Here is a 24947-nt window from a genome sequence, read left to right on the forward strand (position 1 = left end):
AACCAGTTCAGGGTGTATCCCACCGACCTCCCGAAGCCAGCTGGGATAGGCTCCAGCACCCCTGCAACTCTTGTGAGGAGCAAGCGGTTAAGAAAATGCAAATGTAAAACACTGTTTATTGTATATACTGTGATTTTTATGATTTCATTCATCTCAGTGTGGATGAACCCCTCCTGGGTGCATTTCCTCACAGGGTTATTCTGTGCTCTGCCATGTTGTGGTTTGCATGTGTGTCTGTGGGTACAATCATGGGGATATTGGGGGGGGGGCTGCCGATCCATTCCCGTTCGATGCGCCTGACATTACCTAAAAGTGGCCATGAATTAAAAGTGACTCGAACGATTCAAAATAAGGAAAGGAAAAGCTTATTTATTGTGAACATTATCTTTAGTAGTTTACATATATAATTTGACTGATTCCAAAAAGTCTGCTTTCTTGCCAGAAGAAAAGCATCTCATCAAAGTTGCAGTAACTGCATATCTTGCAGCTAACACTGGCATGACTTGAAAATGAAATAACATTATTTCCCTTCATTTTTCCTGGCAGAGTGCCGTAGTCACCGTTGCGCTGTTAGTCAGTCAGCCCACCTATTTAAAGCTCGGTCTTTGCCAGATTGTTGACACGCGCTGATGCAAGATGCTCACACACTTTTACTCGGATTGATCTCATGCCGCCAACTGTCTGCTCCGGGCCTTCCTCCCTCGTCGTTTTCTTGGAATCTCCCCCAGTCCTCTCCCCATTAGCACGTTTGCCTGTCCCTGTGGCTATTTGGTATTTTGCTTTAATGAGAATGTAGTGTGAGTTTCCCTTGCTGCTATCTGTGGATTACAAAGTATTACACGACCTGGCCGCAAAACTCCTTCCCCAATCTTCAAAGACCTTTTATCTGAACTTTGAAGTTTACTGCCCTCTAAACCTCTTCCCAATTTATAGTATATTCCAACTAATCCTGTGGTCAGGTGCACACTGCATTTGTTTCCCTTACTTTGTAACAGAATGGATTGAAAATGGTTTTAAACCTGATGGGTGGCAAAGAAGGAGGTTTAAAGATAGCAGTCGGCTGCGCAGAATTGGAGTGAAATGAGTGACTGTTCATTCTAGTCCATTCTGACACTGAGCCATGTCTGTATTGCTCTGTTGACTCAGAAGATTAGCTTGGCAAGCGCTAAAGCTAATCTAGCAGTTATAGATTTGTGTGCATGTGTGTATATTGTGTGGTGTGTGTGTGTTATCTCCCGCAGATCCCTGAACTTGACAGCGGGGACTTGGGAGCTAAAGGTATTAACAGATGGGCACTGAAGTGATCTCATGTCTCTCGAGACCGCAATATAGTGGTGCTACTCTTAAATTGGCTCGTGTCAATGGATCATCATGCAGAGGCCTTTGCTTTTATGAACATGGTCTGTTTTTTTTTTCTGTTTTTTTTCTAAAATGATCATTGTAATACATATTTTTTCAAAAACAGATTTTACCCTTATGAAATGTATTTTAATAATCTTGCTGGAATCTCTAGTGTGGCCCACAGACTGGGAAATGCCCAAGGTGTCTAATTTAAGGAGCATTCGCTCTGTAATAACTACAGACGTCAAGCTTCCCCTGAGGCTCATGCATACAAGAACACTTTTTTTTTCTTTTTTTTTTTTTTTTTTCTCCTGCTGTTGTCAAACGCTTTGGTGTTTCCTTTAATCCTCTTGGACGAGAATTCTTTCATTTATCAGCTGTTCAATGATTATTGATTGCTGTATGCCTTACTGTGGTTTAAATGTTCAATCCCCCAATCCTTTCATCAGGAATTTCTTTGCTTTTCCATCAGTCATAATCAGGATAACGATCTTGATCTTTTGATTTAAGGGGGCAGAAGATTCATTTTTCAGCTTGTCGGGCTTCCGATTGTTTTGGAGTGACAGTAAAGGTCAGCGTTGTTAAATGGGGGAATATTTCTTCTCTCGATGACTGTGAGTTGCCTCAGCAATGTCAGTAATGGATTCTTGGAGGTCATGCGTTAATGTAGACGTTTGAAGAACTTCATCTTGCTAACTGGTGTCACTACTGAAACGTGCATGTACTTCCAGAGGTCTCCGGGAAAAAAATGGTCACACCCCCAACAGTATTCGGATCCAGTAGTGCCATGTCAAATGATTTTAGATTTAGATTTTAGAATTGAATTGAATTCCATCAAAATTCACATTTACTTTATCTAACCCTATACATGTATTGAATGCAGTCTAAGGCTTCAACAAAGAGACTAATGAATTTAAAAATGCGCCATTTGTGCTGATTTGTTCCCAGCATATTCATCGCTCTCCATAATGCCCAGGTGAATTGCTAATATTGTTTTAATCACAAATAAGCGCAAGCGTCCTCGTTCTCGAACCCATTTCCGTGAAGCTTCAGTGTTTTTTACTCAGCTACATTATGCCAAAGACCAATTCTCGCACACAACTCGGAGATGTGAGCAGAAATGAATTCAACTTGCTTTTTCACTTGATTCCCCCAAATCCTATCCACTTGTCTCCTTTTAAGGCTTACTTGGACTTCCACTTGCTTCTTTGTCACATCACCGCATCTTTGACTGGACAGTTGAAGGGATAGAAGTGAGCTTGAAGTAAATTAACCCTTTGTGATGTGTTCAACATTTTGCAGCTGTTCAACTCCAAACACCAATTTGTTTGAAGTCACTGATTTAATTGTCAGTTTACCACTTTGTCAAATGGTTAAAGTCAAATGCCACATCCACCAGTTCTATTGCAGAGAGAAGAGTAATGCCGCTTGCTGTTTCTTTTGTCAAACTTGCTCACAGCTTGCTGCAATATTGACTGAGGGATTGAATTTAACTAGTGGGGGGGAAATATTGCAGTTCTCCTTTCACCGCTATTGTTGTATTTTAAACTCATGCTGTATCTCTGAGTTGTTTTCTTGTCCAATAACTAACTGCCTGGTAGATCGGTGGTTCAGAATTTTTCTTTATGCATGCACATATGAAAATGATAATGCTGCAGTAGCCTAGATTTATAAGCGTCTTTCAAAGAACCCAAGGACACTTGATGCTACAGCATATTTGAGAGTTAATTTCTCAAAAAAAGTTTTTCAAGCAGCCCCACAAATGCCTGAAACTACCCTGCATTGACTCACCAAGTGTCTTGCATCTTGCCTTTTGCGTTTTTTTTTTCCCCCTTCCGAGCTAGGATCAGGAGGTAGAGTGGTTGTCACGTAATTGGAATTTTAGTGACTCCTCCAGAGGCGCTAGCAAAGTGTCCTTGAGCAAGACCTTCCACACTTGCTTTCTCCTTTTTGAGCAGGGATGGCACCTCCATCAGTACAAGCTTTTGTATGTAAATGGACAGAAGTGGCAGCATTTAGTTTGAAGTATTTGAGCGCTATTAAGGTGTTACGATTGTTTCATAACTGCTCTTCGGTTATATGGTAGTTTTTTAATTTGACTCAGGCCTAAAAAGACAAATTTGGACATGTTGTGAGTCGGGACTTAAAATGTGGGTGTAAGTACAGACTTTAAGCCACACTTTTATCATAGTTTGGCTGGTGCTGTGACTTATGCTCAGGTGTGACTTAAACCCTAATCGTGTTGACAGCAGCAAACCAGTTCCATTTGGATACAAAACCTCCACTTCTAGCTAGGGAAAAGTTTTTCTTTTTAGTTTAAAAGGGATTACTGTAACTAGAACCCTGGGATATAGTGAAGGTAAGCCATTTTAAACTAATCACAAAACCTTTTCCGGATTAGTGGCGGAAGTTTAAAATCCACCCTGTATTCGTTCGCTGCCATTAGCACAAAAAGGCAACGGGAATTTTGGGTGTGAGTCCAAGTTCTACTGTTCTGGTCTTTGATTTTGTAAAATAAATTGCTACCAAAAATCCGACTCATAGTCCAATGTGACTGCTTTTTCTTCTTAATGATGCATTTTTGTCAGGTGTGACTTATATTTCAGAGTGACATTCACTCCAAAATAATAAGAGTGAAGTAATTTCAGCCCATTCCAACTCTATTGCCAACTACAACAGTCACACCTACCGAGGCATGCAAACAGCCCCTCAGTAGTGTTGAGACTTAACCACCCGCATGTTATAAATGAGGTCCCTGCTCTATGATGATCTCAAGTAATGGGGAAATGTTGTGTGTAATGCCATTATTCGTTCCTGTTGACTCCACAACAATGTCGTTCCCTTCGGGGAACTTTTTTTTTTTTTTTTTTTTCCCCCATCCAGGCACTAGTTGACATTTATCTGCATTTCTCCATAATATGACTATATATATATATATATATATATATATATATATATATATATAGCGACAATTTCTGTGAAAGATTATTTGAAAAATGTGTCAGTCAGTAGAAATAAAGACCTCCCCCTGATAGGTCCCTCCCCCATAGAGCAAGGTTCCAGGAAGTGCTGTTAAGATTGAAAAAATGTGCAGAAATCATCCGAGATAAAGCGTGCATGTGTGTTGGTGGATGGTGTGGCACCATAGAGGCAGGCTCATAATCATTGCCCCTCTCCAGATGGAGGACGATGCTCGACTCAGCAGAGGTCTTCCTGCTTCCTCAGGGCTGCTGTGCATGCATGTGTGCGCGTGTATTCATGGAGGTATTGAACTGTCACATCCCAAGCATCCTCCTGGGAGAATAAGCATCACACACAGGCAGACAAATTAGATAACAGCTTTTTTTTTTTTTTTCCACCATCCATCCATAAGTGACAAGTTTGTCAGCACATGCCTCCAGTCACGTGTTCTTCCAGAAATTTGATCATATTACTGCCATATGGAAAATGTACTTTTTGATGGATCTGGTCATCCACTGAGCTTGTATTCCTGAATATCAACACCTACGCAAACAAAACGTCCCGTGCTTATGTTCAATGAGTGTGAAACCAACATCAACATGAGTCTGTGCAGATTTAAGTCCTTGTAAGGCAAAAGCAAATATTCCAAATTTGACACAGGACAGAGAAGCCAACCTTACTAAATTGAAATGATTGAACAAATTAGCGGTGCACCAATTGATCGTACGGCCGATTTATCGGCCCCCATTTGCTTAAAGAGATCGTTCGGATTTTTTGACATGAATCTCAATTTCATCCTCACCTCCAGTGTGTGCGATCAGCACTGACTTACCCCTGACAGCGTTCTGTGACACGAGTTCTGGTCCGGTGTTGGACGAGAGGAAAATAGTCCAGCAAGCTGGCTGGGGTCTCGGAAATAAAGCGTTTTTCTTCTATAAACTATTTGTGTTCAAAAGCGTGATACATTTGCATCACAATACTCCTTTTCTGAAAAAAGTCAGACGCCATTATCGCCAGCCACTACTTTTCTGTTCGTTCGTATCACTGCGCATCGCCCTGTAGAGGGCTAATTGACGCACTGCAGCCAGCTGATCCTTCCGCCTTCGAAAAGACAAACAACTTCTAGCTGAACTACTTCATGTGCTGTTACACAGTAAAATTTGTAGAGTAAATTTTACTCTCAAAAAGACGATATTCGGTCCCTGTCTAAACAGAGTATACTTTGTAATCGGAAGAGTAATATATATATATATATATATATATATATATATATATATATATATATATATATATATAAAACTTCAGGTTGGGAGACAGCCAACCTAACCACTTACTAATGCCACTTCTACTTGCTGTCACTATATCGCAGATGTCAGGTGGAATTCTGGTATCTCTATTATTGGTCTACTTCGGGACACATCAGCAATATGTTAGCAAAAAAGTCTAGCATAGCTCAAATGGTAGAGTGGCTGTCTTCCATGCTCAAGTCTGTGGGGTCATTCCTCAACTCTTGAGCGTTTTATTGTTGCTGATTTTATTAGTATTTTCTCTTCCAAGTGTAAAAGTTTGGTTTGGGACCGAATATAGTTTTTTTAGAATAAAATTTACTCTACGAAATTGATTGATTGATTGATTGATTTATTTGTTCATTTTTCCTTTCGGACAACATTGTTGACAATCAAACATTACATCATACAATTTTGACAAACAATAACCGAAAGAAACGAAATTGACTGTGTATAAAACAACCCATTTGTATTATTTCACAGATATTGTGTAGTGTTTTCCAATAAAACAAGATTGGAACACTGAAGGTGTATGCTGCTTGTTATAAAAAGAAATTGGGATCAGCTGGTCAGAGCTTTTAAAAGATCGGGGATCGTCCAGAAAATTGTGACGGGTGCACCCCTATAGAATCTGTGAATATATAAAATATACTAAATTAATCAAGAATGTCAAAATGTTCATTCAAATTTGCCTACTTTTCTGATTGGCAATCACAAACGGATTATTTTTACTTCAATTATTTCCATTAATGAAATGAAGAAGTTTGGCATGTGCTGTTAAATGCTCTAAATTCACAGTGCTGCAGCAAAACCCTGCTTCATTCATTCAAGGACATTCCTTTAGCCATCATTGGCCTGATGACATATATTTGTGCCTACCAAGTTTCTGACTTCAATCACTTTCCGTCTTGCCGTCTCCCCGAAAGCAAACTGCTTGGCTTTGTTTGATTGACAAGTGGGAAAGGACCTTGCTGTCACTCCTGTCACTGGGCGGATGGATGATGTCACAGGGTCAGCACGTGCTGCTGCGCTCGGCCTCAGTGGCTGTCACGGAACACCTTATTCACTCTTGCTCCACACCACTGTGCAATGTACAATCTGCATACCTCACGATGACCACTTGGAAAACCACGTGGTGTAACAAGGATATATTCATAGTCCGTAAAACCGCAAGAACAAAGAAGAATAAGACTGTTGGTTTCTTGATTGTTGTTCAAATTGCCAATAATTTAAAGCTTAGTGAAAAAAAATCCACCTCAGATTTATTGTTGTGCCCTTGCCAATTTGATTTATGCCCAAAGAAATGAAACTGTAATAATTCAGGGACACAAAAAAAAAAAAAAAAAGTGCATCTGCCAAGTTAATTTCCCTGTGAGGGAAATGAATCACTTGTGAGAACATCTCATCTTGTCTTGTCTTGTCTGCAAGTGCCTGAATTGTCAGAATTAGTGCATCCCTTCACCACCCACAAAAGTGCTGAAACTGATTTGAAGCCCAGTGCGTGTGTGGAGTGCCCTCTTCTGGTCATATAAATAGTTGGGTTTTTTTCTTGCATTTTTTTTTAAGCCGAGGTTTGCTTCTAAAAACATTTTTGCAAATTTAATGATCAAACAGCAATGACTCTTCTATCAATTCATATTACAGATTACAGTTTGGATGCTTATGCAGGAGCACAGGCTCAGATGATTATTTTGCATTAGTAGACTGCCATCTAGAGGCAGGAGAGAGGATTAAGCTGGTTGATTTATCTTTCAGATTCCTATTTCGGGGTTGATATGTGAAGGAACACGCACACACACACACACACACACACACACACACACGACCTAATAAGTATTCTTCTTCTGTATGGCGGCCAAAAAGAAATATTCACACACAAAAGGTGAGAAGTCAACGGTTGCTATACAGAAAGACGACACAACACACGCACAGTCTCCCCACTGAATAGCAATGCACATGATGGACAGCTCCTTGGAGGTCCCCTGTGGAGGTGAAGAGTGGTGAGGTGAAGATTCTTAATGTCAGTCGCTGACTGTAAACCCACTGTGGCTATATGAGGTGCTGGCCTAAAGATAAATTGGGATATTTGTAATAAGTGGTTACTACAATGTGGCACAATCAAGGGCAGCACAGTAATCGATTAATGAGGTTTAGTGTAGCTATTCATATCATTTTTAGAGGACATTTCACGTTGTGCTAAGATTTCTTTTTATTTGCACATTTATTGCAGCTCACATTCAATGTGCAGTTTTTTTTAGAGGGTGACATTCCCGCTCATCATGAATATGTGTGATCCCTTAGTGAGTTTCACAACACCAGAGGATCACACTCACTTCCCAACAAATCCAGGCATGCAATGTTTCACATCTCGAGTTGCTCATTTGTGTTATGCTCATGTTTTGTTTTGATGAGTGTTTGGCAAATAGTAATCAGTAGATTAAAGTGAGAAACACAAAATACGCCATAAAACTACTAAGAAAAAAAACTTTTGCAAGTTTGCTCTGTTTTGGTTCAGTTGAAGCCTTGAAGATTTTCAAAATACACTACTTTAAGTAATAAAGGGATACTTGACTCAATGACTAATTTTCAGCTGCAAAAAAGTTAATATTTTGACAAGAATTAATTTGATAACTTCATGCAAATGCACATTTTTCCACTTGCTGTTGACTGAAGATGGCAACACCTGACCAATCATGGCTCACCTGTGTTCTCGGTTTGGTCAGCAAACTGAGCCAGGATTGGTCATAGTGCTTCTTCTTCAGCATATGTGATGCCATCTTCAGTTGACAATTTTTTAAGTTATTAATTACTAACCTGGCAAATAGCCTTACATATCCATCTGGTACCTCCCACAATAATTTCGTTGAGAAAAGGCGGGACATTCTGTACAATAAATGGAGCTGATTGGACGATGCAACATTCTACACATTTGTTTTACCCAATCACGGCCGCGGGTGAAAATGTTATGTTCATTCTTGTTGAAGGGAGGAAAAGTACGAAGATCTTACCAGCTAGAAATGCACGAAGCGCCTCTCGCTGTTCAACATTCAACGAGGAAACGGTGAATAATTCTGCGAGAACAGAATTAATAACAGCGTCCATTCGTCCATTCGTCCATGTTAGGTTTGTTTGTTAGCTCCGGCGTTGGCGCTGGCTTCCTGATTTCATCACAGTTGCATATCCCGCCCCCAGTGGTTCGGGAACGGCGGTTATCCGCGGGAGTGGTACAAAATGTATTCTCCAGGGTTTGTGAACTCACAAATACCGTGAGAATTCATCTTGCGAGAGCAAGGTTATTTAATTACTGTATAGAAGAAAAGTAACGATGTTATCAAATTCACCCTGAACAAAATATTACCTTTTTACTGCTGAAAATGGCTCAGTGAGTCAAGTATCCCTGTAAGCATCATAATACTTGATCAAAATTGTTTGTTGAGAACGTTTAATCTTTCATCCAAAAGGCTTTTCAGTTCTAAATTTTAAGTGTGTGTTTACCAACTCATGCCTGTTGTGATTCAGTCCCCTGAGCATGGTCACGATGTGGCTCCTGTTGCACGGCATGACTGGTGAAATGTCGTCCTGCATACCAAGCAGACATTCGAATGTTGGTGGCGAAACGACTCCACTCACGACAGGTGCAGGTGCAACTCCCCCCCACCCCTTTTCCTCTCTTGGGAGAGGAGTTTCCTAGTTTGATGCAGATGCCGTCTTGGATGGCTTGTTGTCAGACAAGTTTATTGATTCTACTGTAGATGGACTTGTGCTCCTGCGTTTGAAGTTGTGGTGCACACATTAAGATGTTACAAAAGTGACAAGAAGAAAGATGGTGAAAAACAAAACTTGGCAGATATGTAAAATAAGCGCTTCCTGGTTCCACGAACTGCAGATCCAACACTGCGGACCAGCGGACTTTGTGTTTTGCGGTTATGTTTCGTTTTATGTACGCCCACTTCCTTGTTCCTTTTTCAGTTCACTTCTTGATTGGCTACATTGAGCTCCACATCACAGTTCATGGCATCATGACTTGAGAGTTGTTTGGCTTTGGCAGTTTTAGAGTAAGCTAAGATTTACACTAGGAAGAGAGCAAAATAAAATTAACTCACTACCTTCATCTTGGGAGACTGCTACACTACCACCTGAGCTCTGCTCCTCCTACTGTTTGCTTTTCTTCAAGAGACCAAAGACATCGTTTTTGGTCTTGGAGGATTCCATGAATCATGGAATCAGCTGCAGCTGACATGGGCGATATACTAACAACGCAAGATCTGTGTGGTTCAGGGAGTAGATTGGTTGTCTCGCAAGCTGAAGGTCGTGGGTTCGTTCCGACCTTGAGTCACTTTTATTTTTTCCAATTCCTTATTTTACCCTCTTCCAAGTGTAAATATTACCCGAAAACTGAGTCTATTTGGTCGCACTCTAATTTTTTTAATTTACTCTACAGAAGTTACTATGTTGCTTCATGGGGGGCAGGCACTTCAGAGACCCAACTAATTGTAAAGAATCCATTAAAAAGTCCATTTCCTATATAACATTCTTTCTCAAGTGCACCTTTCTGTAAATGTACCCTCGATTTGTTGCTCTTGTATCCTTGTCCCTTGACCTTTTCCTGCCTGGAAGAAAAAGCCTGCAGTCCACTAACTAGTCCTATGGGGCACGTTAGTGTAGATTGTACCTTAAGGAACTGACGTTACATTGACGTACATTATCTGAGGAAGATACACCTGTCAACTTGTTATAAAAATGAACTCAGTATGGATATCGTGATGAGATTAAGCACACGTTGGAAGCTGCCGAGGATTCTGAGACAGAAAATTGACATCCAGTTTTTAATATCATGCGTAACCAATTTAAGGAGCATCTGCACATCAGTAAGTAGGTCGCACTCCATGTAGACACAGCGGCTATGTTTCTTTTTTTTTCTTTTCTTTTTTTTGTCTGCTTCCATTTTCAGGCTCCATCAGAATTCCCTGAGCCAGGCAGAGAGCTGCCACTGTTTCCCCGAGTTCCCTCTTGACCATCATCCAGTGCCGCACTACCTCCCTTCCAATGTATCCCGTCTTTCCATTCTCTCTCAGCACTTGTTTCCCCCCCAACACTTGCTTTTTCTCAATTTTGAGTTAATTTCAGGTTGATTAGCAAATGTTCCTCCTCCTCCTCCTCTCTCGTCTTTCTCTCTCATCTTGGGAGACAGTGGTGAAACGGCAGCCTCAAATGTAACTCGTCGCCCGTCACGCCGCTCCGTTTCTGCGCTCCATCTCGCTCTCCCTTCTGCGCTATTCTGCACCGCACTGCTTCCCTCCCTCCCCCCCTCTCTTTTCCCTCTCTTTCCTTCTCTACCTGCATCCCCCTCACTCTGCACGCTCTTATCTCTTGTTCCTCAGCTCTGCTCCACTTGGGGGAAATACCGCACATTCTTGCATGGCCACGGGTGGAAGTGGAAAGTAATGCTGGCGGTTCTCCAGCTTCGCCTCGGACTCTGTGGATCTGTGTGGGCCTGAGGAGGAGTTGGTGGGCTTGGAGGGAAGGAGGTGAGCGGGTAGCGGGACCCGAGAACGAGGGCGCTTCATCTCCTCCGGGAAGTAAAACGGTTTCAAAGTGGTGCCGCTGGCAGGAGTGGTTGATGGTAGCGCCTGGAGGGTCATGCCCTGGGACTTGGAGATCTTCTCCCATTTCCGCCCCACCTTGATCCTGGTGCCAGGGGACGCTTCCAGGCACCGAGAAGAGTGGGCACCATGAACCAACTGGATGCGCCGCGGCCAATCAATTGGACTATCAGGAAACTGTGCCACGCAGCCTTCCTGCCGTCTGTGCGCCTACTCAAGGTAAAGAGAACACAAAGCTGCATCGGACTTGAATGAAAGAGGTTGTAAATATCTGTGTCAAGTCTTTGGAGGTCAAGAATGGATGTTTCCAGGAATACCCAAGTGTGTCGGTGTAAAAACTGCCACGTTGGGGGAGGACCAAGATGGAGAGTGGAGAGATGCATGATGTTCCGGTGTTTGAAAGTGAAATGATAAAAGGGCTTGTTTTTTTCAGATGAGTCTAGATCTGATAGGGTCAAATCAGAATAGTGTGAATGTGGAGTTTGAGGTTTGGTTGAGGTGTAAATGTAGAAAGTCAAAGGTTGATGTGAACAGCAAGAGACGGACGAGGAGAGATTTGTGCCGACGGATGAGCCGAGATGTTAAATGAATGACGATGGATGCACTGAGGGAGGTTTAGGATATCGACTATGGAGATGTGCAGCGTAAAACCAAAGTTGGCATGTTTTGAAATGGATTCAACAGAGCACCTTGACGGATAGCAGTGGGCTTTTTCTTATTGCAAAAATATAGGCAATAGGTGTCATCCGAGCACATCTCATCATTATCAACTCGGGGCAAGTGTGTCAGCTCTACATGTGAGTTGTGTAATCGTCTTTATGACTTGTTTACGGACACGTGCTTAGCTATTTATTATTCATGTTTGCATTTTGTGAGCCACTTCACTCTCCTGATCTGAGAGGCTCTTGGAGGAAGCCCTTTGCTCTGATGTTGAAGCACACAGCTGGTGTCGCATGTCAAACATTTGCATATGTATAGCCTGCTTAAAAGGATTTCATTGTAACACTTGATTGAATGTGCGTGCGTGCGTGTGTGAGCATGCCTGGATGTGTGCAAAGTGGCTTGATTCGCCAACCTCACACGAGGCTTTTTTTTTTGTTCGTTTTGCATCCAATGCCTTCACATAAACCTCTGAAGTTGAACACCTGAGGTTGTATAGTTCAAAATTTGTTTTTATACCAAATATGTCAAGAAAGTCGTATAAAACTGCTTTCATGCGTCATGTGAGACCTCAGCATACCTCACAAGCGCTCAATCCTGAGCATCAAAGGTGTGACTCTGGGTTCATGGTCTGTTTCTTCATTGGCTTTTTCATGACACTTATTCCATAGCATCCAGAGTATCAAAGGAATATCTACGTCAATATCACCTTACGGTGTCTTTGAGACGTCCTCATTTCAAACAACAAGCTGAGATTTGCCATTGCGTTGAGTAGCTGTCACGCTATTATTTTATGCATATTGGTCAAGCTACTACAATTTTTGTTTAGGAGTTGGGGGTGTGAATTAACTGCAAATAGACTATGTGCTGTACAAGCAAACAGCAAAATATGTAAGCTTGATGACAGGGTAGACATTAGTCAGGTTTCTATCCACCCATTTTAGTTTGAATTTTCAAGAAATACAAAAACAAAACTGAATAGAAACGCTAGAAACAGGGCCCAAAATTCACAATAAAAAATTTTTACGCTTGGAGGGGGTGGATTTTGAAAGTATCAAAAAAAAGGAAAATGCAAATTTTGTCTATGGAAACAGGTTTTGCGAATAAACACCAACAAGACCGCATACACGTTGCACATTTTGACCGGATATTATGTCACACGTACGTTTGTAATCACAAAGCAATGGTGGAAAATAAAGTTGTATGTTTGTGGGGATTTCTTCTTCTTCTTCTTCTTCTTCTTCTTCTTCTTCTTCTTCTTCTTCATCTTCATCTTCATCTTCATCTTCATCATCTTCATCTTCATCTTCATCACAACAACAACAACAACAACAACTGGCGGGGATCACATCTCTCTGGTGTATACCGCCACCTACGGCGGGAGAATTCCCTCTCAGTATTCGCAAAAGACGAACAGATGAAAACAGACATAAGTCAAAAGTCCATTATGCGCATTTTCAGTAAATTTGCTTAAAAAATTCTAAACAGTTGGAAGGAAACCTGACTAATAATGACAATGTGGACACTTTTGGCTAATGTTAGCATATTATGAGCAGATGGTGAGCCTTCACTTACGAACATAATTCAGTTAGGACGCTGACTGTGTATCACTTAACAAAAATATTTCAATTTACTGATTTTTTTTAATTTTTTATATCAATTGATAGCTCTCTGTATGACGCAGAGGACATGGTGGGACAAATGGTCGTTGTCCAACATTTTGTTGCTCACCACGGCTTTGAGTAATTTACCATTTCCTATGACACTTTTTAGATTTGCTGCGGTGACTTTAACAAAATATTTTCAATTTCACTGCTCGGAATTGTTTGAGAGTATTCCCACCCCAAATATTCCAACCTAGTGTCCAGTGGCTCTTCAAATATACAGCGGAAGGATTTAACGCTGAACTATCTTTAGTGTGTGGTTACTCAGAGTGCTTGCTGAAATTAATGTGAAATGAGCTGCATAGTATTACACGAGATGATGAATGGGAGTTTGCAGCCAGTTTGCGTAAGGCACTGTGAGAAATGCCAAAGCAATCACGAGATTGTACAAGTGTGAAATGCAGACTATAGCAGAATTTGTCATTTATTGAAAAAGAGGAGGCTTCCCTGCCTTGCTTCAACCTTTTTTTTTTTTTCTCTACAGCCGAGTAGAATCTTTCACAGTTTCTGTTGCCATTGTTGGAGTTTCTAGAGAACTGTCATGCATGTAACTATGGGGGAATAAAAGTTTTACTGTCAGCGCACTCAATTTTTTTGTGCCTAGCCATCTTTTCCATAGAATTATGTTTAAAAAAAAAAAGTGTCTACCTGTCAGCCAACTCAAACAAATGTTAACTTTTATGTGATGGTAGGACTTAAGATCTTCCACTTAACCAACAACAGAGCGAGGTCAAACAACAGGAGGATGGACCACCACTGGCGTTTTAATTCTTTCCACTAGGTATGCACCATTACTGTTATGTTCTGGGGTTGGTTCCCAAAAACGCAGACACAAATAAGACTTTAACTATTTATTCACATCGAGAGGCGTGGAACAAACTTGACTAGACGAGAAACAATGAGAGTTGCACAGAGGAACAGAGGTAATAATCCGACAAAAACACACTTCTCAGACCGGCTTATATAGACAACAACTCGATTTGATTGGCTGTGGCTAGAAATGTTTGTAACAGGACTGACATGGTATTATCTGATTGGCTGTTGACCAGATAAAGAGATTAAAGATTTCTGACATCACATAACTTCTGCCATCACATAACTTAAGACCAGTTGAAACTAAATGCTGGTTACATCAGTTCAAACCAGACACTTGACCTCACGGTCATGACCCAAACATAACCCTTGCATGACAGTAAACATATTCCTTACATGACCCTAATCACGACAGTAAGCATAACCCTTGCATGATCCTAGTCATGACAATTACAAGCCTATACTTGTACTCAAACTTACAAAAGTGTTCTGATATTATGGAAACGATAGTTTATTTTCCAATATTTTCAAGTAAACATTACAACACTTTTAGCCAACTGCAAATTATGCTCTACAAAATGGACGATAGCCTCCGCTCGGGTGGTGACTGCCCCAGCCCTGTCAGGCAGCCCTCATAAGTAAGCACTTGTACTTGTGTTGACGCACCCCCCCACCCCCTCAACTCAATGCAATATTTACATGTATAAAAAATAGATAACCGTAGCCACTCAGTGGCGTGACTGAGGTATTGTATTGGAATGCTCGGAGGCAGACGTCAAGCTGTCAGTGTGAAATGAATCTAACAGGCCTGTCATGGAGATTCCTGCATGCCAAGCACTTTGCTCACATGTCGAGTGTATTACCTGCCCTCCGCTGCCCTCTAGTTTATGTGCATGTGAGTGTGAAGGCAGCAAATAGGCTGTCAGATGCCTTCGCTGTCCTCCTTAGCCAGTATAAATGTGCATTTTTATGGCAGTCCCGCTGATACAGTTAATGTTGCAGCAAATGTGAGCCTGTCTGATCATTTGAACGCACCAAGCTACTTTGAGCGACAAAGTGCAGCTAAAAGCACCTCAGCCTTTTTAGTTATTACCATATTTTACTTGCACTGATTTGATGACACGCATCGTGCATTATAAAAGGTTGACTTGTCAATCTTGGTGATTGTGTTCTCATGGGACTTGAAACCTCTCATTGTCATGACTGGGTCATGCCAGGGTTATGTTTGGGTCATGGTACTGTCATGACTGGGTCATGCCAGGGTTATGTTTGGGTTATGCGAGGGTTATATTTGGGTTATGACTATGCTTTGTTTGGGGTCTGATGCAATCAGCATGTAACAGCATCTAGTTTCAACTGGTAATACGCCATGTGATGTCATAAGCTATGTGATGTCAAGAATCTTTGATCTCTTTATCTAGTCAACAGCCAATCAGATAATTCCATGTCAGTCCAGTTACCCACATGTCTAGCAACAACCAATCAGATCGATTCACTGTCTATATAAGCTGTCTGAGAAGTGTGTGTTTTTGTCGAATTATACCTCGGTTCCTCTTTGCAACTCTCGTTGTTTCTCATCTAGTCAAGTTTGTTCCATGCCTCTCTGTGAATAAATAGTTAAAATCTTATTTGTGTCTGCGTTTTTGGGATCCAACCCCAGAACATAACACTCATAGTCAAAACACCATGCTGCTTTGTAGCACTAAATGATCGATAGATTAATCCATTCTAAAAATATTCGACAGTGACAGCACTGTTGGGGTTTTATTACATTTCATGTGGGTCTTTTTCCCCTCAAAATTGCTCATGTGAGACTCATGTAATATACATGTTGATTTTCAGTTCTGAGAATCTAATACAGTTGTAAATATAAGTCAGTGCTTCTGATACTTTTGGGCCCCACAAACTGCCTTGACTTGACTTGACTTGACTTGTCTGCTAACATGAAAGAAAAACATTTCATTCTTTGATAACTGCATTTTAATGCTGTGGTTAGATAGTGGGAGTGTATGTGTTTTTGCGTGTATGTGTGGGCTGGAAAGGCCAACCTGAGGCATGCTGAGATATTGATCACTTATTTACCCAGGGGCAAATCCTCATTGTTTACAATCTTTACTCTACAAACACATTCAAGTCTTGGCTCTGTTTGCGATCATTTGCATATTATTGTGAGCTAACAATAGTTGTTTTTCCTTCGGTCTCTGTGCGTATTCGGTTTGCAATTCAAATGTGTGGTGTGCTTGCTAATAAAAAAATATGAAACATGGTTGTGCTTTAATGGAATGTGGCGACCATTTTTTATGACAAGCAAACTATATATAAACTTTGTGGTATATTGTATATTTACATTTACAGAGCATTTTAAAATGAAATCATTTCTGCTTTGGTGCTTTGCTGTTGTCAATGTAATGTGACTAACAATCATGCTGCACAGAAAGCTGTCAAACCGCTACATTTATACTGTCAAAGTACCAGCAAGTAATTAAATGCACCACAATAGGTTCCCATCGACCCGTGGTTGACTGGTGTCACTGCACAAGAGCAATGGCCTTCTTAAGCGGGCCTTGGCAGAAGTTTAAATTCCAACTCACACCTTGCGAGTAAATCGCCTGCGACAGAAAGTCAAAGCTAACGATTGAAGTGCTCACACAACATGGACGGCCACGACTTGACTGATCGCACTGTACTGTCTTGCATTGTTGCTGTTACACTACAGTCTTGTTGGTGTCTATAGTGTGTTTTGTATATTAGTTTATGACAATTAGAACCTCTTATAACATTTATGTATGTATGATCATTCCTCAATTGTTATACACGCTAGTGCTAGCATAGTGCTAGCAAGCTAAGGCTGCCAAGCTAATCAGGCTATCCATATGTGTCTACTTGCAACAATTGTGCCTATTACTTTTGTTCTTTTTAGTTAAGAGACCTGACAGATTTACAGGATTGGTGACATGATATATATCTATGAATTATTGCACAATCTTTTATTTACACCTTTAGCCTTTTAGCAGTTTCTTACTTGCTAGACAACTGTTGTTCTGAGGTTTTGTTTCAGCTTTTAATTTCTTGGTGTTTTTTCTCCTTAGAATAATTTTTTGTTGTCTTTATTTGGCTCCTGTGACTTGTTGCTTTGCTCTGACAAGCTTGATCCAGGCGTCTCACCCCCCCCCCCCCCGCCCCCCCCCCCCCTTATTTCCTTCATTGCATATGACAGACGTTGAAGTTTTGATCAAAGATACTTGAAATCTCATCACTGTCAGCCTGCGCTTCGCTTTTCAGGTGTTGGCAACATCGACGGCTGACACTTTTATAAGTTGAAGATGGGGATTTTTTTTTTGTGCAGATTTGAGAGGCTCAAGTGAACACAAATCAAATTTGACAGATGAAGGAAAATGGAAGTTATTTTATTCTTATTTGGCACTCTGAAGCTCTTATTTTATTCAGTCACATAACCCCTGTCGTTTTGATATGACCCTGCATATCTTTATATAATTTGGATTATTATCACCTCTCCTTACCATTGGAAAAAAAAAAATGTCCTTTGATGTCATGGATTTTATAAATATATGCCACAAAAAGTCAAGAGGAAAATCAAAACAAATGCAAAATCAATGATAACAATGCTGGCTGCTGATGTCAGACATTATGAGAGGTTGGTGCACGAATACGTTTATTATTTGAAAACTTTTAAATGGTTCGACCTTTAAGTTACCACATGCGTCATTCTCTCCCAGTTCTACATGTTCATCTCTTCTTTGTCATGTCTTTCTATCCTCCTTCATTCACTGCGTTTTGTAAGTCAAGCATTTGTCCCGTCATCTTCCTCTTTGTTTCTCCCTCCCACACAATCATAACGCATATATAACACTGTCTTGTGCAAAATACATGAAGGCATGCTGCTGCTAAAAAAGAAATATATCTGTCTAAAGCTAAAAATAAATGTTACATAAAAAGATCCTCCACTGCATATTATGTCATCATTTTGGAGCACGACATATATTGAATGTATGGTCGACGATACACAAAAACACAATCATTGTATTTGTTTCAATTCATAGTAGTAAGTAAGATGTTACTTTACTTATTTTCATCATAGTCATTGCCTCTTTTAGGGATCTTTTTTTTTTTTTTAATTTACAAGTTGATAAGCCATACATCAAACACAGTAGACTCAATGAAAGGGCAGAGGTGCAAGAACAGTACGTCACATAGCTACACTATTATGGGTGTGTTAATAAAATGTTTTTGTATGGTGGGTCCTCAGTTCCTAATGCCATGCGGTCTTGACTGTCGCGCGCAAACCAATATCAGTCCTGACATTCAGCGCTTCAAGGTTACAAATGGAGAAGTTACAGAGTAGGAATTTGTTGTTTTAGATGATGTAACATTTATGGTTGCAAGTACTTTTGCAGTATTAACTGTGGATATGACTTTACCACTGTATTACTGTAACCTTGCAATGGACATAGGCATGTCATGACTTACTTACCTTTTATTTATTTATTTATTTATTTATTTATTTATTTATTTATTTTATAGTGTTTAACTGTTTTCTTTTAGTGTTTAAATGTTTTTATTTGGTAGTTATTATCTTTTTAGCTCCAGTGTTTCCTCATGGGGGAGCCTCCACACTGGGAGGGATGGCTGGTCTGTGGGCGGGCGGTTGTCCCGGGGGCCCCTTGGCCCCGGGGAGCTGTGGCTCGTTTCAGTCTGTATGGAGCGGGCTGCGGTCATCGTGGGCCGGCGGTCTCTGGGATGGCATTCCTTCCTGTGGTGGTTGACCATCATCTCTCAGTCTGGACGAACTCCTCCTGGGTGCCTTTCCTTACAGGGTTCTTCTGTGCCCCGCTATGTTGTGGTTTGCGTGTGTCTGTTGTGGTTTGGGTGTGTCTGTGGGTATGATCATGGTGATATGGGGGGGTGACTTTTTTTATTGTATTATGGATGTTTTAATCGTTCAGCACTTTTATTTGCATTTGAATGTATGAAAGGTGCTATTGATTGATTGAAATGGCATTCAATGGATAGTGATGTGATGTTTAGTTTCCCCTGTAGAATCATCTGACATAATGTAGAAATAATCAAATACTGGACAAATATGGACACTCCATAGGAACAGTACTTTGATGAACTTGGGTACGATTACCGCGTGCGCTGTATATTCCCTTTCTTCTATTATCATATTTTTCTTCTTTTAACACCCCTTATTCAGTCTGCTTCCTCTTCTGGAGCATGTGTCGCCAAAAAAAAAAAAAAAAAAAAACCCTGATGAAGCAAAACACACTCTCTCAGTCAATCCTTTGATGCTATCTGAACTGAGTTCTTGTGTGGTATGCTAAAGTCAGTCCCAAGAGATTTGGTGAAGTCTTGCGCGATATGCTGATGCTTGACTTCCTGTTTGCTTAGGAACCATTGCGACGTGTATTTGCGGAAAGTTTCTCTCTGTTTCCAAACTGTACGACTTCATGGGGGGGCTGAATTGTGAAGTTCCTCAGTAGGTGATGCTGATGCATCTTTATGGTTGTGGTGGGTGAGCTGAAGCCCATCATATCTGACTTCAGTTAGTGGGGTACGCTTAAAAAACTATAATAACTATAATAACCTTGACATAGTCAGACCAAAGATTCAAGCCTCCAAACTCAGAACTGTGTCAGTCCCAAATAACGGTGGTAAAAACAAACGCAGCGGTGCCAAAATTTGGCTGCGATAGAAAAACAGGAAGTTGGTAAAATCATGTGGATGAGACAACACAACAGGAAGTTGGTAAAATCTTGTGGTGTCAAAATACAAACAGGAAATGTCATTTACACTTAGATGTGGTATCATAACATAACACATGCATCCTTTTCACAGCTTTGTGTTGGGTGGGACGTGGTGTCAGAGTAGCTGTAAGGTAAACATCAGTCATATTCGAACACTTCTCAGTGCATTTGAGGTCAGCCTTGCCGCTCGCTCCTCCTGTCACTTTGCAAAGTGTGGAGAGCAGATCCGACTTGAGTGTTGGATCAAAGTGGAGGGAAAAAGTGTCTTGTCATTTGGCGTTGCCTCTCTTTCACAGGCCTTCTCATTGGGTGGCATGCACCAGGTTCACAGGATGCTTCCTCACTGCTCGCTTGTTTGGCGTCTCGCTTAAGCAGCAAAGAGCCCATTTAGAATGATTTCAATAAAATCATCAAGCCGCTAATGAGCTGCGGCGAAAACATAAGCTGCCAATTAACCGCATCTTTCATTTACGTCAGACATTTCCCGTTTAGGGTTCTTCCTCATGAGCGACGACAACTTTTCTGCTAAAACATCCGTCTCCTTTTAATAAGAGACCGGCTGTAGCAAACAATTGTCACGCATGTTTATGCTTTTTTTTGGGGGGGGGGGGTCGTTATTTTTGTTTGGAAATGCATTTGTCCTGAATTAATGCGACAAACAGTACAGGATGAATCTGCTCACCGCTCAGCTGCTGAATCTTTTATGAGAATGAGACGCTGAAAGGACCTGAAGTTTCCGAATAAATGCATAATTTGGCAAAGCACCTCCAGCTGTGGATAGTTCCCACACACCAGTCCGCAAACAGTCACTCACGCACACCAACTCGATCCATATCTATCCACCCACATTTTCCAACATGTATAGTGAGAATCGCTACGCCGGTGACACGGCAGCGGGTGTATGAAGTCTAAACATCGACTTTACACCTTGAAACTGCTACAAGGGAAAGATTTGCTGGCGATGGAGGGTTATTTAATAATGCATGAAGGCCGTAAATCCTCATGAAATTGTATGGGAGCACTGACACTTACAGTATACCGTATGTGCAGTGTTGGCCGGCACCGTTTATGTAGTAAAATGTCTATTTTTGCTCTGACACCGCCATGTTTTATTATATATATGTTTTTCTTTGGCGGCACGGTGGACGAGTGGTTAGCATGTCCGCCTCCCAGTTCTCAGGACTCTGGTTCGAGTCCAGACTCCGGCCTGCCTGGGTGGAGTTTGCATGTTCTCCCCGTGCCCGCGTGGGTCTTCTCCGGGTACTCCGGTCTCCTCCCACATTCCAAAGACATGCATGGCAGGTTAATTGGGCACTCCGAATTGTCCCTAGGTGTGCTTGTGAGTGTGGATGGTTGTTCGTCTCTGTGTGCCCTGCGATTGCCTGGCGACCAGTCCAGGGTGTCCCCCGCCTACTGCCCAGAGCCAGCTGAGATAGGTGCCAGGACCCCCCGCCACCCTTGTGAGGAATAAGCGGTCAAGAAAATGGATATTTTCTGAAGCTGAGCTGTGATTGGTTGTTACCTGAGACTTGAGCAACATTGATGTCATCTTCAGTCAACAGCAAGTGGCAAAATGGCCGCTCCCTGAGATGGATATAAATGGCTCAACTCATATTCCACTAACACAATATTAACCAGAATACCATATTTTAGACTAGTGGGGCTGCAAAGAACATCCATCAATTCATCCATCCATGTTCTTGCTCCTCACAAGGGTCATGGGGGTGCTGGAGCCTATCCCAGCTGGCACACCCTGGTACACCCTGAACTGGTTGCCAGCCAATCGCAGGGCACACAAAGATCAACAACCATCCACACTCACAAGCACACCCAAGGACAATTTCGAGCGCCCAATTAACCTGCCATGCATGTCTTTGGAATGTGAGAGGAGACCGGAGTACCCGGAGAAGACCCATGCATGGGGAGAAGATGCAAACTCCACCCAGGAGGGACGAAGCCTGGACTCGAGCTTGCATCCTCAGTACTGGGAGGCGGACGTGCTAACCACTCGGCTACCGTGCTGCCCGCGTAGAAATTAATGTCAATATATTTTGGGTGTTGACTTCCTCTTAAAGAAAAATTGCACAATACAAGCACTGTATCAAAACAATCAGCCTTTTACAAAGTATCCATTATGGTGTGTTTTGTTGAGGTGGTCAGAACACATCCCACACCATATGATCAAAAAAAACCAAAAAACTTCTTCTGTGGTGTCTATAAAAAAACATACCATCAATCTCTCCATTTTCTGTGTCCAAGGTCTAAATTAAACATTTCCCTTGCCTGAAGCTAACCTTTTACATTTGCTGTACTTTGGTGCCCACCCCTGTGTGTGTTGCTCCTCGCCCGCACATACACCCATGCCTCCTTTCGACATTGTTTACAGCCGATCAATGGCTACTCCATCAGTCAGTACATGCACTAGTAAATGCACTCGTCAATGCATTTCCGTTGAATCGCTCTTGCTCATCCGTCGAGGCTGTTAAGGTAATGAAAAGGCCTGCTGAGGTGTGAGGCCCGGTGATTGAAATGGCTTCCCCTCCGGACGTTAAATTTAAAGGAGCTCTTTGGGGGAGAGCCCAAGCCATGCTGCGAATTAGACGGGCGTGATCAATCAAGCTGCGGTTCACGTTGATGCGAAGCCCAAACTTTTGGCAGAACTGCTGAACAGCCCAAAATGTAGCACCATGGACAGCGGCAGTGCAGTCGTATCCAGGCTTCATAATAAAGATGAGGGGAACTGTTAGCCAGTGTTGGCATTCAGATTAGGACTGTGCATTCAGCACTCTTCAACAAGTATATTACTGTGGACTTATCAGAGTGCACACGTGGAGTTTTAATAGATGAACCATTATCAAGTAAAAAATTTTTATGTAGGCCTTAATCACACAAGAGTCTCAAAGGGCTTCACATGCCTATATGATGTTTTTATGAACTCTCAAAGTTACAGATATAAAAGGTAAGAGAAATGTTAGTGTCAATATTAGCAAATATTCCATCAAATTTATGAATTTGGTAATGTAGTTCAATTTCTTTAACAATTTTAAGTGTAAATGGGAAAAAAATACCCACTTTCGGGGAATATATTTATTTATTATTATTATTATTATTATTATTATTATTATTATTATTATTATTGTTGTTGTTGTTGTTGTTGTTTATTAGTTGTATTTATAGGCTGCATAGTTTTTTGTTTTTTTTTTGTATATAGTACTGAAAAGTCTGTTTTCTGTGACAACTAAAAACCTTTGTACAGAACTTAATTGTGAAAGAAATGATCCAGTTGTACTACATGTTATCAGAACATAGCGGATCCAAAGTTGGTTGTTGTTGGTGCACATAAAAAAGTTCAAATAAGAAAAGACATCTTTTGATAAATCTGCGATTTTCTCTTTGATTTGATGGTTTCTTCCTTGTACATCAGCATATGGTAGTGGTTAAGCATGTGCGTCTCACACACAGAGAGGTTCTGGGTTTGAATCTCAGCTCAGCCCCTTTACTCTCTCTAGCTCAAGGTCAAGAAGTAAATGCAGATGAGTTAGATCCTCATTCTTCCATGTTTTTGGTAGTTGTTTTCAACTAGTTGTAGGCTTGCAGTGTGATTTGGTTGCTTTGAATAGTAAAAAATTGTAAAAGGGCCTTTTGGTAAAATCCTCAAAGGTGTGTTTCAGGTTTACAATCGTTACAGTGTTATTAAAGTATACTGTATGAAGCATTGATCAGTTCACGGAACAATGGCACACAAAGGATCACTGTGTGTGAATATTTTGAGTCATCGGAAAAGCCAGAGTGCGACAGCCAAATTCCAATTTGTCATTTCATCATCATTTGACATTTTGTCAGGAATTGTCAGGAGGGATTTTTTTCCCAAATGTATTTATTAGAAACAAAAAGCTTTGATCTGAGACGCCAAGAGGAGCAGCTCGCTTTCTCCACCCATCCTGGCGGATATTCTGTAACTCAGATAATCACATGCACTTCATCTGGATAATTAATTCTGGGTCATTACAACACCAACGACCCACACTTCTCCATCCTGAAACCCCGCCCACTTACCTGTCTACCATTAATGTAGTGTTTAACTGTCTCTTGCTCCATGTATGACTACACCAATGCAAACTACAAATGCATATTACATAATTAAATAACAGAAGTGTGAGTTTATTTAAAAACTCAATATTACCTTTCAGTACAGACAAGCTCACCTTTTCAGAGTTCACAGTTCTTTGCCTAAAAGCGGTAAACATGAGAGCACTCTGGGTAAGAGCTGTAATTGTGTTTCATAGAAATGAATTGCCTCTCCAGTACAAATAAGTAGACACTCCTGCCAAATGTAGCCTTCATTTTGTAATGGTCCTCTCAGTGTCCAGTCTGTGTTTTAACTCTGTTTGTGTCCCATTTGTATTTTTTGTATTCTTTTTTTGTGTCCCCTTAAAATAAAATGACAAGATGTAAATCTTGTAACACTGCTACAAGACCGTGTTGTCCCAATGTCCTTTAGAATTACTGCGGAAAATGGAATGCAGAATATAGCAATGTGTGTGTGTGCGTGTGTTCCAAATGGGATATTTGGATGTGGAGAATGACGGTGAAAAGCATGGCCACCAGCGCTATTTCTGTCATCCTATCCATCTCTCAGTCCTCGTCATGCTCTCGATTCGTTTGTGCCCAGCCCCGCCTCTCCTCCTCTCGACATGGCCAATATATTTAGATACCGGCCATATCAAAGCAGTCAAACCATCCCATAAAAAGCAGAAGAAGCCAGCTGTCCTGAGAATTTAGTAGTAGGGTTTTGTACAGAAAGTAATGATCTATGCAGTTGGTTGGCTGCAGACAGCAGAGGAAAGCAAAGCA

The 24947-nt window shown here is 41.2% G+C and overlaps 1 protein-coding gene across 11 annotated transcripts in view; it reads left to right on the forward strand.

Moving 5' to 3' along the window:
• trpm3 (transient receptor potential cation channel, subfamily M, member 3) overlaps window positions 1-24947 on the forward strand; it is a 152656-nt gene that overhangs the window by 30606 nt on the left and 97103 nt on the right. For 2 of the 11 annotated variants that reach the window (XM_077520874.1, XM_077520881.1), the window contains exon 1: window positions 10801-11410. The exons of 4 other annotated variants lie outside the window; for them this stretch is intronic. In XM_077520874.1, the coding sequence (XP_077377000.1) occupies window positions 11321-11410 (90 nt within the window). In that variant the 5' untranslated portion in view covers window positions 10801-11320. Of the gene's footprint in view, window positions 1-10800; window positions 11411-24947 lie in introns of those variants that run through there. 5 more of the 11 variants (XM_077520876.1, XM_077520883.1, XM_077520873.1 and 2 more) reach the window with 4 other exon arrangements.

This window comes from Festucalex cinctus, chromosome 5 (genome assembly GCF_051991245.1).
Source record: "Festucalex cinctus isolate MCC-2025b chromosome 5, RoL_Fcin_1.0, whole genome shotgun sequence".
Taxonomy (NCBI): Eukaryota; Metazoa; Chordata; class Actinopteri; order Syngnathiformes; family Syngnathidae; genus Festucalex; species Festucalex cinctus.